Consider the following 15,754-nt stretch of genomic DNA (forward strand, 5'->3'; position numbering starts at 1 on the left):
AAAAGAAATGGAATATATCGGTGCTGGGATATATGACATACATTCGCACCGCATATTGTACCTGATACATCGTTGTATCCTGATGTAACCAATAACTCTCTCCGGATCCGGGATGATGCAGCCTCATCGCGTACAGATTCCGGTAGTGTCTGGTACCAACGGCTAATCGACTAGTCACCAGAGATATGATACCTCTGACATCAATCGCATCGCCAAATTTCACGACATTAAAGCCACCTAAATTCGATAACACACGAGATATATGTATTATAAATATAAGAGAGCTGATGAGCTTTCTTTTCTTGAGGTTTTTTTTCTTAACGCAATATACATTTTAACTTAATTGAAATTTATATAATTTGCTTCTTTCATGTGTAAGAAAAGAAAAATTCATTAATGAATTATACATCTTTATCCTTTTGTGAGCGTTCAAGAAGCGAATGTCTCATCAAGCAGCCGTCTCGTCTAACGCCAATCCCTGGCGTGTAAAAGAATTCTTCCAAGAGCTGTTCCAGGGTGAAATAACTTACCGTTAGGAAGATGGACCTTTAAGGTCGCCTTATCCATGGGGGTGGGCGAGCCATGAGGCGGTGTGTTTCTACCACCACCGCTGCTCTGGACACCTCCGCCTCCACCTCCATCTCCTGCTCCAGTGCTCATCCCCTCATGGCTGCGCAAAAAAAGAAGAAAACATTCTTAATGAACGTCTCTCTCTCTCCGCGCGACATTATTCTGTAAAACTGCTCGTTACGTTAAACAAGCAAATCTCGCGCGTTTCGTCAGTAAAGATTAATTAAACGGCTCGTCTCATGAAAGAAGTCCCTTTGACATTTCTCGTCGCGGAAAAGTCGCTAGAAATCTCTGTGTCTTTGATCTTTCACGTCTAATAATTAAACACTTTCATCTAATGAAAACTTCGACACTTGATCTGGAAATTGTTTAGTATCTCGATTATTTTATTTGTGTGTGTCTAGAATATTGTGCGCGTGTATAAAATAAATACAAAATTCTGATAAAGAAAATGGAGTCTCATTAAAAAAATTGCATTAAACAATTTTAGGAAATTTTTAAAATATAATCTCTGACGAGATGGAGCACGAATGTCGTTTCAAGTTTTATCAACAATATATTTCCTTATGAAACTATCAACTAATTCGTATATTTCGTGCATCTTTACAGTCAAATAATACATTTTTCTTTTTAAATTTTTATTTTCTCCGTCTTTTCTTTTTCCTCTGCAAAAACGACAGCATCACGTTTTTTTATTTGAGGTTTCGTACAATCGAAAGGAAAAGACGCACGGTTCCTTCCAGCGGAGTCGCGTCAAGAATAATTCAACGAGACCCGTGCAGTCCCCGGACAATTCGTTTCACACATTGAAGGACACTTTTGATCTGTCGAACGTACGTCCCGCGACGAATGCAATCGCGAGTCCCATCGCGGCATCATCATGACAGATAGAGAGTTCACTCTAGTGAGACCGAATGACGTTACCCGGGGAACTGTCGCAAGAAATCGCGAAAAAGCGCGAGCGACAAAGCATCAAGCGTTGCAGCAGAAATGCAGCGAGGCAAATCGAATCGTCGCCGTCGTCGTCGTTATATATTGAACAGGTCAAGTCACGATTGCCGGCTGATGATGTTCGCGTGGATCAATGTGCGTTGAAATCGCGCTGATCGCGAAGTAAGGTCAGTCGTTCGCGCGAGCGAAAATGACAATTGTCGCGGTGACATCACGCGCCTGGTGATCTAACGACGAGCCTCGATCGTATATTGTCATCGACGTGACGGTCGTTCGGTAAGAATGAGCGCAATTAAAGATTTCAAACCGATTTTCAACGAGATAAGTTTTAATGCGACTGCTGCGACAAATAAATTATCACACGCACTTTTCAAAGTATCAATTAAATAGTGCGAAGAAAGGCCAGATAATCAGCAAAATTTACGAGATTATTATATGGATATGGAATGGAAAGATTTTTAATTAAAATGTGTTAAATAAGAATCGATAAAGCTGAGAAAAAATGTAGTTTAAATGTGTTAAAAAATTTCGCGAAATTTCGCATAGGAAATTCCAAGCTTTCTCATTGTAACTTTCAGACAAGTTGCATCGTGTATAGAACGGTATGATATGGCGACGAACGTTATAGTAATGGGATCGAGCTTTCTGAAAAGTAATCCGCACAATCCCCGCCTCAGCTCTCTGATTCTCACGAGATCATCCAGAGTCTCGAGTTCATCCTTTACCCAGCTTTCAAGCCTACATTCGTCTCTGCGATATGTTGAATATACGTGTGCATTTTACTTATCGATCCACCCCGTTAAATCGTCGCTATCTGACTGAACTTGCAAATGCAAATGCAAGGAAATATTTATGTGTTACGAAGAAAATATATCGCGTAAGAAATATTATTTATAAGTATATATAATTGACGTTTCCATAAGAGATGTTTGCTGTCTGTTAATTAAATTATTATATCTTATATTGCATCTCAAATAGACAAGGCATAAATGACTAGATGTCTAGTCTAGAATATCCAATATAGAAATGCACATGATTAAACTATTAGATAAAACATTAAATTACACTATAGCTATATTAGCATAACAATTATGTATCACTGTATTTTTCAATCATACAAACAATCCTTTTCCAATCACGATGACAAATGCTTTAATCAAAAATTGCCTACGGATATACGAGTACCTTTCAATTCGATTGCTTTGCATATATATTATTAAAGATCATGTAACGTATCATATGCCGCGCGACAAGTGCTGCAATAATTTCTCAATGACGAAACGTTCTCTTTCAATGATTCTCACGATATACATAGTTTTATACTTTCGAAGCGATCGAAACGCTACGGAGCATTGCGCAGAGTGTGTTTGCATTGCGGCTATTAATGCAAATGTATATTACGAGCGACGTCCGGCTAAGGAATGCCGTCGGTCAGGGACCAAGCATTTGCGCCGGGAACCACCAGCCATCGACGTTCGAGAGCTCTTGAGAAAAGTCGGCGATCATGTCAATTTATTCGCTTCAGACGGTTATAGCCGTAAGAAGCTGAGAAGCAATTGAGGAGAAATCAAGAAACTGAAGCTTTATCAAATTTTACAATTCTCTTTCGTAAACTCAAATCTGAATCAAATAAAAAACATAGCTTTATACTTTTTTGGAACACTCCTACGTATTTAAAATTACATTGAAAAATTAAACGTCTGAAAAAATATATTTACGCCTCGGGCTCGAATTTATAGGTGAAACTTTCGGCACAGGTTTACACGTCGTAAAACGGATTTCGGTATAAATCGCGCATTCCATAAAAGTCCGAGTCGATACTATCCGATCGCCGTTTGCACCAATTTATGGGCGTAACCGTGCGAAAGTTCACCTTCGCTTCTTCGCGTAATGTTACACCGATCCGCATTACGGCCGCGGTCGTATAATCCGACACGGTCGTGTGTCCATAAATTATCGCGGATGCAATATTACACGAATAGAAAATACGAGAGTGCATCGCAGTTATTACTGCGCTAAGTGATAAAGATTCGAGTCTCCATTTACGCTCGCTTTGCTAATGAAATCTCGATTCGCGCACAATCTGACATCGTATGCGGAGGAAAAGAAATCGATAATCTCATAATAATAAATATCGAAAACCAAAATTGTGTCCATCGACCGCTCTATAAATCGCGAATTTCTCTTCTTAAAATTTAAACATACTCTTTAAAAAGCTATTTAAATCTGCGAAATTAAAGGCGAAGTTTGCGCGTCGAGATAAGCGCGACGTAGTTCATAATTATCAACCGCAAATTGCAACACGTGTTGCAGCTGGAAACTTGTTTGTTTACAATCTCGCGCGGAGGAAGTGGTGGAATTATCGAAAGGACACGCGGTGTAAATTACGCGCGCGTACGCGCCGTGCGTGAGAAAAGGACGTCACCGGGGAAACAAGTCGCGAATATAAATAACTACCTACGCGGCATATTAATAATTAATATCGCGGCTGTATCGCGTGCGATTATTGAAATTATACTTGTCGAGAAGCACGTCAGACGACAATTGAAAATGCAGATTCGCGCACGATCTTTGATCTCGATTTCTTTATTCATTATTCTTCTTTTTTTGAAATTCGTATTATAATTCTAATTTTATTTTTCCAAACAATATTTTTCTTAAAAAGGTTTGTTTCTTCAGATACTAGAATACACGCGAACGTTATATTTGCGTCTCGGAGCATTTAATCGGAGAAATTGAATCGAGAATGTGAGAATGAGATGAAGAGAGACTGACAAAGGGAATTTTATTTTTTCAAACTATGAGAGCTTTCCAACAAGGACACAGTGTGACACAGTGTATCATTCTATCTTCTTTCAATACCAGTGAACAACAAAGGTAGAATGATACACTGTGTCACACTGTGTCCTTGTTGGAAAGCTCCCAATATTTTTCTTAAAAAGGTTTGTTTCTTCAGATACTAGAATACACGCGAGCGTTTTATTTGCGTCTCGGAGCATTTAACCGGAGAAATTGAATCGAGAATGAGATGAAGAGAGATCGACAAAGGGAATTGCCGATAATAAAAAGATCGGAACAGGGTAAGTCGATGCACCCCAGCCCTGACCTGCCCATTATATCTCTCTACGCACCTGCAGTTGTCGCCCACGCCGGCTTACCTTTCACTGTTACTTTCTCTATTGCGCTTTTGCATCGTCCGACAAATTGTATCCGTGCGTTATGGAAGATCGCGCATAAAAAATGTGATGCGCGCCTGTCTGAATCCGCGAGAAGGGTTAACGTTATCACCTACCTAAGATAACATTCCGCTCCTTTTTAATTATTTTCTGATTACTTTTTTATCATTATTTTCTGAGTATATATGAAATACTAACATCGGCTACCGAAATCTAAATTACAGGAACAAATTAATTGCCTGCAGCGTAAGTTAATTGACATTGGACATTTAGTTGAATCGACAGTCGGCCTTATGAGATAAGATACGGAGGGAACCGTGACTGTGTAGGATTTGGTAACTGAAGGTTGCTGAGAACGATATTCGGTTACAACAGTCCGCGATAAGGGACTGTTTCGGACGTGTCTTTATACCTTGTGCGAGACACCTTATGAAATTTCCATGTCCCCAGCGTGTCCGGACTGTAAGAATCGCTGCAGCCTAGCTGGCCCAAAGAGCAAAGCAAACCCTTGCTGTCCCTCCTCCATCGTTTCTCGCGCATATAGCTCCTCTCTGCGCGTCTCAAGAGCACGCCTCCTCCCTTGGGATTCTTCCCGAAGGTATCGAGATTTCGAGTGCGGCACGTGGGCCAGGAGATCCCGCTGGCTTTGCGTTCCACGAGTTCCAACATTTTCAGAAAATATCCGAAACGTTTCTATGCAAGTAATCGGCCACCATTTCTCAGATATGTATAGCGATCTTTTTTTCTTATTCAAGTTATTCGTCGAGGGTTAATTTAATTCAGTCCTCTTGTTTGTTGACAACAATTTTCAATAGTTATCATAGTCTTTGTTTTACGAATTTTTTCTTCTCGTAGGAATGCACGTATAATTGAAACTGATCTATTTTCTAAAATAACGACAGCAGCGTATTGATCCCCGGGTCAGTTTAAATATCTCATCCCGACGATTTATCTGCTGTCAATTATTCTTCTACTTGTCCGTATATACGAGTCCCTCTCGGCCAGGAAGATCACATATCTTCGACGTGATATTCACGGTAAGACGAGTAGGAAAATGAGAGAGCCAAGAGTAATTGAAGAATCCATAACGAAGAGACGTGGAGCTGACCGCAGCAAAGTAAAAAAAAAAAAATACCCGAAACATATTTCGTAATGACATATACTTTATTAAAGCTCTCCGTTTATCATCGCGTTCGTCGAGGCGCAAGAACTTTAAAAAGACGTAATTGTAACATGTAAAATAATTGTCTTTTTTTCGATTATATTACCGTTACAATTTTACAATTTCCGATCATTTCTTCAGCGAACTGGAACATATTTCAACATATATTATGTCGATATAACGTCAATGCGTATTTTTCTTTTCCACCGTTTTTATTCACGTTGACGTAACACTGGCATTTCGCCCGGGCGTTGCGGATCGGACACGACGTTAGTTCCCTCGCTTTTAAAGTCGACTCTCGAAAAATGAAATATGCATCCCTCGCGGGTACTTTGGCCCGTTGCCCTGAATTATCCAGGACCCACCTCCGCGGATATCCGCGTCGCGACACCTTTCATAACACGCGATGACGCGACCATGCGTGCAGACTCGCAGCCGGACAGAAACTGATCGCCTCAGCCAGCGACAGGGACAGGGCAACCTGCCGTTCTTCTCTCTCGACGACTATCTTTTTTTCTCCGTGTCCCTTTTCCCGCGAGTGTATGTGTGTGTCTGTTTGTGCGTGGGACGCATCGATAATTTCCATGGACCATGTGTCGCAAACGATTCCGGTATCGTTACGCGACGCAGACTGCTTGGGGCCGCGAGACGAGTTTGTTAAATGTGGCATAAGTCGACAAATTTTTTACACCTATGGACGGATATTATATTTTATTCTCGCAAAATATCCTAAACTTCCACTCTTTTTGTACCCTGATCTGTCAATTTGTATATTATTATCTTATTGTTAACATCGAAGTTTGAAATTTCTCGTCGTAAGACGACACGTGCATTTATTTTCTACTAACTCATACGTTTGTTGGTAGTTTCACTGATATCAAAAGTATTCGAGTTCGATATTCGAGTTGTGAAACTCACGTATCGATACCTCTCACCATTATTTCATAGCTATATTTCGCAAACGTGTTGTTGGACAAGGTCGTTCACCCATATGCGTCTGGAAACTCCAGGTATCTTTGATATAACACCAAGTAGTTATCTTGTTGGCGCAGCCTTGACATCGGAGTTACGACTATCTCGCGTTATCTTAATCGTATATTTTTATTCTTTCATTAAATTAAATAATTAATAATTTCCGAATTTCGATCCTTTTACGTTTGTATAAGTTTCGAAAGCGTCGATAATCAGGTAAGGAAAATAACAGGCGTTAAAAGTCATGCGCGGCTTAATCGATCCCGAAACGCGTACCACGTGCAACGTGTTTTTGTCGGGATGTTCTAATTCACGCGCTGCAGAAGCAAACATTGGCTCGTCTCACGGACGGAAGCACTTATTTTAATCACCGCCTCCCTCATCCGCAGCCGAGTTATTTTTTCATTCTAATTCGCATACAAGTATGTCGCGATCGTTTGTCATAAAAATTGTGGCTTCATTCTAAAATTATAAATGCCACTTAAACATATTAGTCTAATCTCAATGGTAAAAATTTAGAGCGTATTTAAAAGATATATTTGGATGTCCCGATATTGATCTTTTCAGGGAATTGAACCAGAGATATATAATTATTGAATTTTTGTATTTATATATATCAGAGTTCGTTCTGTCGTTCCTTTTTCTTTTTTACCTCTCCGTTGCCTCTCTTGATATTGATTGGAAATAAAAAGGAATAATGGAAAAAGCGAGTTTATAGAGAGGTTTATGTGTATTTACGTATTCATATATCGCCGCGTCATGTATCGTACGTCTATTTAGATACTCTCCATAGAAAGTATAAGGAGGGTAAAAATATTTCCGATATGAACACGCAATTTAGATACGCGTCGATCGAAGGTGCATTTACCTTTGGAATAATAAGTTGTGTTCGCCGCATGTCTCCCGGATTCGATTATATATTGACCGATTATATATACATACATGATGTGAGTCTGGATATGAAGCGCATATCAAACAGCGGGGAGAGACGTAACGACTTCGCCTACGGTCGCCTGCGTTCCTCGAAATCACCGAAGAAATCGAGGAGTCAAGAGACCTCTTTGTGCGTCAATCTTCGCGAGTTTTCGGAATAACAGAATCAATTCACAATTTAAAAAAGACACATACAAATTTAAATTTCAACAGGCTAGAAATAGCCAGATGCGGATGATATGAAAAATGAGTGAAAAATTAATTTCGCTTTGATATTGATTAATTGTGCACAGGCCACAAACTTTTCTTGATTCGATATTAAATAATTAAATGAAACCTCAATTCGATATTTTTATTTTAATAAATTCGTGACCTCCCTGAAGAAGCGTAAGAAAATTCAGGATAAAATCGGTGAACTAAGAAAATTCTTAACTTAAAATTCTTGAAAAAAAATTGCGGCATTTTACGATTAAATTTTGTTATAATTAATAAAATCATGGATCGCATATTCGGAATATCGACATTATTACGATTGTTCGCACTTGCAAATCGTGCTGCTTCGATATTCAAGAGACGAGGATCCGCGCCGAGGAGAATCTTGAAATACGACTCGTTGAGAGCATCGCACTTAATCCTGAATTACGATAATTTTGCAAGATGAAGAGATACGCGCGCGAAGCGGCCACCAGACGAGAAGATTACACACGAGAGAGTTCGAGAGGAAGCGCGATCGATCCGAGGCGCGATTTTCTCGATTCTACATCACGATTCTGATTAGCGAAAGCGACGCAATCCTACGGTATACATCTATATGTGCGTGAATCCGGTTGGAACCGCTTAAATAAGCCAACCTGAATTCCGATTACGTGACACGCGTCGAGAAATTCGCTGTCGAATTCAGATTTATCGTGAATTATTGATGGGACGAGAAGCGCGCGATAATGATTTCGACAAGATTAACGTGTGAGCACATCAATATATAAAAAAATAATATATGCCGCTATATACGTAGAGATGAAAAGTAACATAACAAAAATGTAATGAGAGATTTGTATCACATTACTATATAGTGATAGACATTAATATGTGAGAGAAAAAGAGAAAGTTTAATTTACAAAATAAAGATGATACCTATATGCAAGATTATAGACATAAGAAATTTGAAGAAAATACTTTAACAAACGTCACGTTCACATTCTACGTTGATGCGCTGACAATGAGATGAAACAATATAATAAGAATATAATCGAGACTCAATTTTCTTTTCTCGTAATTCGAAAAATGATCGAACAATAGATAGACAAAGTGCTCTCGCGAACAATCGTAACGAACGATTCCAATTGTGCAATGCAAAACAATGCGTCATTAAAACAAGGTGCAGCTAACGCGAGCGTCATAGTCGTAATAGTCTTTGTTTTCCCATAGTCGAATCATTACGTAAACAGGTGCAAAGATACCATTAGCTGTAATCGCGGGGTATTTTAGAAAAAAATCTAATTTTTTATGCGTGCTTTCGCGCAATTTTTGCTGTAGCTCATATTTCTTGAGTATATGCTTATTACGCGTTTATGATTGATACTCACGAGAGACTCGCGTTTCTTCTCAATATAAGACTGTACTTGTGAGAAGATGTGTTAATGCTCGCGACGACAGGCAACCTCGCATATCGTGAAAATATCGCGAAACTGCACGCTAATATGTAGATTGAATAGTCTCGGTGATGAAAGATCGGAATTCGCGCCGATGGAATGCGCCGCGGAAACGATCGTCAATTTCTTCATCCACTCGGAGTGTCAATCCGATGACAGTTTGATTGCCGCCGATGACGGCACATTCCAATTCACGATGCATAAGAGCGCAGAAAATTTCAATGGCATCCGCGGCCACGAAGAAGAAGGGCGTCGAGGCGCGATGCGGAATGTATCGGGCATGCTTCGCTCATCAACAACGAACAGAGAGACAACTGAAGGATAAAAAGTCGAAGAGATAAAAGAGTGGCGATTTTGGCGAAGCGCTGTAACGTGCACTAGCAATTAATTCGAGCTGTAAAATCAAAGGTCGATGCTCCGACGATTCTGTTGTAGACGCGTAAAAAAATTATGGTTCTTCTAAAATTAAACAGTTGTCGTCACAGCTCGTTAAACCTTACAGAAAAATAAAGAACGCTCCGATCGATGTACCAATTTTACGACGTTGATTGATGAAAGACGCGCTATTTGGAACAATTGCCAAACAAAGATGCTTCAGACTTCCCCGAAGCGGTGTTAAATGGCTCGACAATTTCGAAATTACGACGCGAATCAATTGTATTTTGTTGTTTGCACTTGTATTAATGAGCGTAATTAATTCGAGTTTTGTCTCGCGAACTTGCGCCAATAATTGTTGTGGCATATCGGGCGAAGAAGTAATTTCGCGTAATGGCGAATCGCGATGAAGCTTTCTCGTTTGTATTATCAGTTTACCCTGTAACTAGTTTCCGAAATAAAGCAAGACTCGCTGACAATTCGAAGTTACCGCGAAGGGAGGTCTTTGCGCCACTTGTGAATCACGATAGAGACGTCTCCGTTCGAAAGTTCTTCGTCATGTCTCGGTTATCCAAGTCTCCCCATCTATACGGAATTCCGCGGTGGACCAACTTTTCTCATTTCTACATAACCATTCGCCCGGTGCGAGATTTTCCTGTCCTCCTTATGATACTTCGAAAACACGCGCAATACGAGATTTGTCCGTATCTTTTATTATAGTTTTCTAACTTCTCCGGCATCGAGAGATAAATCAATCAAAAAGAAAAAATAAATTTATCTTTTATAATATGATAAATATACGCATCTTTCCCATTAAATATATCCAGATATTAAATAATATTTTCGCTAGAAAATTCTGTATGAAATTTTCATCTCATAAAAATTAGTTTGAAATAACAATAAATAATTAAACTCGGCTGCAACGTCACGTTGACGTTCTAGATTTCGTTCACGAAATCGTTTTTCATTAATCGATCGTTATTTCCGCGCAAGTAAATTCAAAATATATTACTTTAATCATCCAGCGTAGACGGTTACAAAGGATTTCAATTTGGATATTCCAAGGAACGCGGAATTCCAGGCAAAGTAACGTCCGGCCATAAGCATTGTTAATCACGTCAATTAACGGCGGTTACGAGGAAGTTGCGATTGATGGCGACAATTTCGCCATGGTTACCTGGCACCATCGACATAACAGAAGGAACCGAAATAGAATAACCCGAAAGGAACGTTCTCCACTAAAGAGCTCTCCCCCCGCTCTCCCTTTCTTCGCCCTTGTCTCCATTTCTGCATCCATTTCGATGCTCTTTACGCAAATTTCTGTACCTTCTCGTATCTTCATTGAAAGGAACCTTCAAAGCCTTTATACGCCGCGAGCTGTTCCTCGAACGAGACAAATATCTTGTTTAAACGCTCGTTAAGCTGTTTCTCCAAGGGGTGCTAGAGTGTTATTTCGCGCTAGTCAATTTGCCACGAATCGACGCGTAATAACGTTACATTCGAAATTTATTGAACATTCTCGTCTTTAATTATTGATTTTTCCAAGTGATCGGATCACTGACGCGCGTATCACCTATTTTAATGATCGAATGGAGTAATATTTGTTCCGGATGAACCGCCTGGACTATTCAATTTTCCGCCAATTATTTACTCTTTCCCTTTCTCCTCTCAGCGTGTAACGCTGACAGATAATGAGGTCTTTCGTATGGAAACGAGATCGTTGGGGTATACTTACTCGGTTTCGAGGTACTGGAAGACCCGGTAGACGGGGCGCCGATACATGAAGAGGTGATCCTCGACGCGCTCCACCATCATCCTAAAACCACTTCATTCGAAACGGGGGTGAGCCACTTATCATCACCCACCACACCTTATATCTCACCACGACGGAGCACAACGCACGGAGATAAAATATGCGAGATCTCGGATGGCGAGGATCCAAGAATCCTAGGATATGTGTTCCGCAAGAGTTTTCTTCTATCCGTGCGATTCGAGCGATCAATGTTCAACCACTCATGTTTATCGCGGCGCGCACTCTTTTGTTTGTCGACGACGAAATTGAATCGCCGGATAAATCAAAAGGATTCCCTCCCTCTTCTCCGTCACACGTCGATTTATAGGGCGTCGTTTCGCGCGAAACGGAATTAAACGAACATCCTCGATTGGTCTTCTATTTTCACAATCGCTCTGCTGTTTCACCTCGGTCCTCGCCGAATCGATACAAATGTTCGGTACAAACAGTCGGGTGACAGGTGCGCTAAAGGACTGTGTCCCCAGGCGTGTTCTTCTTGGATCAACGACCCTCTCGTGGTACCTTGTTTTTTTCTATCCCGATTGTAATCGCGTTTCGAGAAGATACGACGTTTCTGGCGATGTCTGCATAATCAATGCGATTACGATAAAAAAAATTAACGGCAATATAATAGTGTACTATGTAATAATCTATTGAATATAAAGAGAAATCATGAATTAAATTTTTAATATTTTTTGATTTATATTATTAATCAAATCTTTTTTAAAAATGTTTAAAATAAATATACAATAAACATTAGATTAGCGACAAATCATAGTTTGAGAAACAACTGAGAATCGAACTGAATCAATCTAATAAACTATATATAATCTTGCCATATTAATTTTTTTTTACGTTGCACAATCCAGATTTTTAGTTGCAATTTTACAAACGGCACGATCTTACGAAGGGATTCTTACGAAAGGAAAGGCAAGTAGTAAAGTCGTTTCCATGTTTCTCGATGGGACGAACGCGGTACCTTCATGACCTCATGAAGCACGCTATCTACATTCGATGCACGAGAAACGTTTCGCTGTCTCTTCCGTTAAGAAACTTCACGACTGATAAGGGCATCGCGTGCGGACGTATATACATATATGTACGAAGAGGTACCTAACCTACCCCAACTGCGGGACACCGCCTAAGCCTGATGCCTGCAGTCACTGCAGCTCGACCGCTGCAGTGCAACCCCCCTGGTATCACAAGCCAGGTTACTGGCTATACGTGAAATGCCTGACGAATCGCTGATATTTTCACCCTAAAATCGTTCGCGATTGTGTATAATAATAATAAAAATTGTTTTATAAAAATGAAGCTCAATTTGTGATCATTATTAACTCTTTTATATTTAATAATGTTGTACTCTACGATAAAATTGTATTTCTTTCAACTAAAAAAATATCATTATTCTTATAATTTTATAATTACAGAAAACTTTAAAGAAAATTTTGAATTAACTATACTTTTAATTGAAATAAAAATACTGCATATGAGGATGCTCTGTAATCGAATAAATAAATCAAGATTTACTTTATAAAAAAACTTGGAAAATATCTCTTCTGTTTTTATATCAAAATATTCCGTAATTGATAGATTAAGCAGATTTTTAATTTTATGTGAGATATATCTGTGACTCTTTAAATTATTCTCACAACAACGGTTATTCCAACAATCTTCTGTATTAATCTAGCTTTGTTCGTAAACTTTCACAAATTTTCAAAATATATGATCACAAAAGTCGACGAGAGTTTACTCGTTTGCCTCTCGTAAAATTTTGCAAAGATACGCCTACATACATATATCTCGTAAAGTTATCGCGAAACAAGAATGCGAATTGAAACTACGGGTCAATGAACTTTCGAGTAGTTCAAGATCGTCTTGCGATAAAAACTCTAAATTGGACCAATAGAACTTGTAAGTCGACTGTTGCGGCTACTTCATCGTTAAAAAATTTGAGGGGTAACACCGCGAACTTTTCAACTATTACACTTCGAGGACTGCTATTATACCTCGCAGAATAGCACGAGATATTCATTAAAGATTCTCTAAGTAAATAAATGTACCGTTACTGAGATGTTGCTGTCTCGAGAATATATTTTTTTTCTTATTTTTTAATCTTCCAAATATATTATGATTTATTAAGAAATTGCAAGTATAAGAAATAATTATAAAAATTTCAAAAAAAGAAAGAGAAATATTGACTTTCTGCTCTAAGCATAATTTCTACAATTTTATTAGCATGGATTCATGTAAAAACGAATGTGTGTAAGCGCAACGTGTAAGAATTCTCATGTCTCCCCCAAACCAAGAGATTTTAGGGAGGATACGAGGACATACAGTATCCTTAATGAGAGAGACGGGAAGCTTACGAGACGAGAAGCATCGCGCGACACGCCCGATTTTACAGAATTTCGCCGTCCGTGTCACCGACCGAACCAAGGTCGTGCAACCTTGACATCGCGCTACGAAATCTTCCACCTCTCATCGTTGGACCACCCGCCGACCCCGGTCTTTAGCTTCGAAGTGCTTCCGGCCGTGTTAGACGTGATAAAATGATCCCTCGAGATTTTCCGACTCATCGACCTTCTCCGCGAACTTATTCATGGATTAATATCGCAGTCGTGAAATTTCAAAGCTTCAAAATCGTGACATAATTTTCCTTCCGGAAACTAGCTCTCTTTTCCGAAAAATTCCATTTCAGGCAATACCTGAAGAAAGTGTCTCATTGAATATGTTAATTAATGACGTGACAATTTTTCTTGAAATTAATTTATGGACAAATCTTTGTGATAAAAATTCGATTTAAAAAAGATTGACAGATTCTAGCTTCGTAAGAACTATATTATCTCGAGAAGATACTGCAAAATTTTCGTACGCCAATCAATGTCTTATCTCACTCTCTTCTTATCGTTAGACGAAACACGAAACAATTACCTCGTCAGGAGTTCTCTCTCTAAGAAGAAAGAATCATCATTTATAAAATCCATCTCCACTTCCTCTCTCTTCACTATCTTTCAAATACTTCTCCAACCTAACAATCATCCTCGGAGATAGTTTCATTACCTGCTCGCAAACGAAAGAACATTAAGGATCACCCGATCACACTCGCAGGTTAATCCTTTCTCTCAATATCACTGCAATCACGTTAACGCTCATCGTCGACGAAATCATCGCGATTCGCGCATTTTTTCCACACAACGGTGCCGCGCGATCCGAGGATATGTCGCGGTGCAACGCGCGGCGACCTTGACTCGCTCGAAGGTACCGGGTTTCGTGGACGCGCGACGCCGGCCGGTGGGCGTCGGTGCACGACGATAGACGGGGAGTTAGTAACGCGCCTAGCAACAGCGTGGACGACGCGCGTCCTCGTCCTCGTCGTCGTCCTCAGGTATACGTTTTGCCGGTTCAAGGGGAGCAGGCGCTTTGCTGGGTGCGGCAGGCTGCGCCGCGACGCCGGCGTCCCTCCCTCCAGGCGCTCCGCGCTGCCCTTCTTTCGCCCCTTCGCCCCGCAGCCTTCACCCCCGCCGCGCGTTCAACCCCGACGTCGACAACCCCTGCAACCCCTGTGTGCGTTGGAGCAGCCGGCAGGGCCTCGTGGACGGCGCGACGCGTCGAGAGGCGAACGGCCGCGACGGAATCCGCTCTGTAATAACGCGCGCGCGCGGAATTTCGTAAGCGCGTCCTCAAGACGGATCAGCGAAGAATAGTCGTAGAATTTTTTCGTTAAAATTGTGGATCGGTTGGATCTATTTTACCAAGTCAAATGCCGATTGAATCTTTTACACGATACCATATGTATATTTATAAGCCACTCCTGTATACAACATAATAAGATAACGGGGAATTATTTAATTCTATACTGATAATAAACGAGAGAATATATAAGGAGATAGAATTTTAAATCGAGAACGGGATATTTATGATTATCTTTTCTGTACAAGAAACACGTGACGCTTGACATTTGACACACATGTTCTCTACCAAAGGTGTCAGATACTTTGTGTAGACAGGTTATTTATCTTTATATTGCAGGAAGTTCTAGAATACGTATGCATATGATTGAAAAAGAGTCGAAAAAAAGATAAGATTAAATGCTACACGATTTATATCAGATAGACGCGGAGAAGATGCGAAAATTTTTATCGCACACATCTTTTTTCTCTAAAGGATACAC

At 40.0% G+C, this 15,754-nt stretch overlaps 1 protein-coding gene across 7 annotated transcripts in view; it reads right to left on the reverse strand.

The window, feature by feature from the left end:
* The window catches only part of Fak (protein tyrosine kinase 2 Fak), a 49,569-nt gene that overhangs the window by 8,135 nt on the left and 25,680 nt on the right, over positions 1-15,754 (reverse strand). For 2 of the 7 annotated variants that reach the window (XM_083053608.1, XM_083053610.1), the window contains exons 2-4: positions 11,524-12,164; positions 531-670; positions 62-237 (exon numbers count right to left, since the gene is read on the reverse strand). In XM_083053608.1, coding sequence (XP_082909734.1) covers positions 62-237; positions 531-670; positions 11,524-11,603 — 396 coding nt within the window. In that variant the 5' untranslated portion in view covers positions 11,604-12,164. Of the gene's footprint in view, positions 1-61; positions 238-530; positions 671-5,109; positions 6,289-11,523; positions 12,165-14,514; positions 14,994-15,754 lie in introns of those variants that run through there. The other 5 variants (XM_083053607.1, XM_083053606.1, XM_083053611.1 and 2 more) reach the window with 4 other exon arrangements.

This window comes from Prenolepis imparis, unplaced genomic scaffold, assembly GCF_030444845.1.
Source record: "Prenolepis imparis isolate NDT839.2.m4 unplaced genomic scaffold, iyPreImpa1.0 SCAF_13, whole genome shotgun sequence".
Lineage (NCBI taxonomy): Eukaryota > Metazoa > Arthropoda > Insecta > Hymenoptera > Formicidae > Prenolepis > Prenolepis imparis.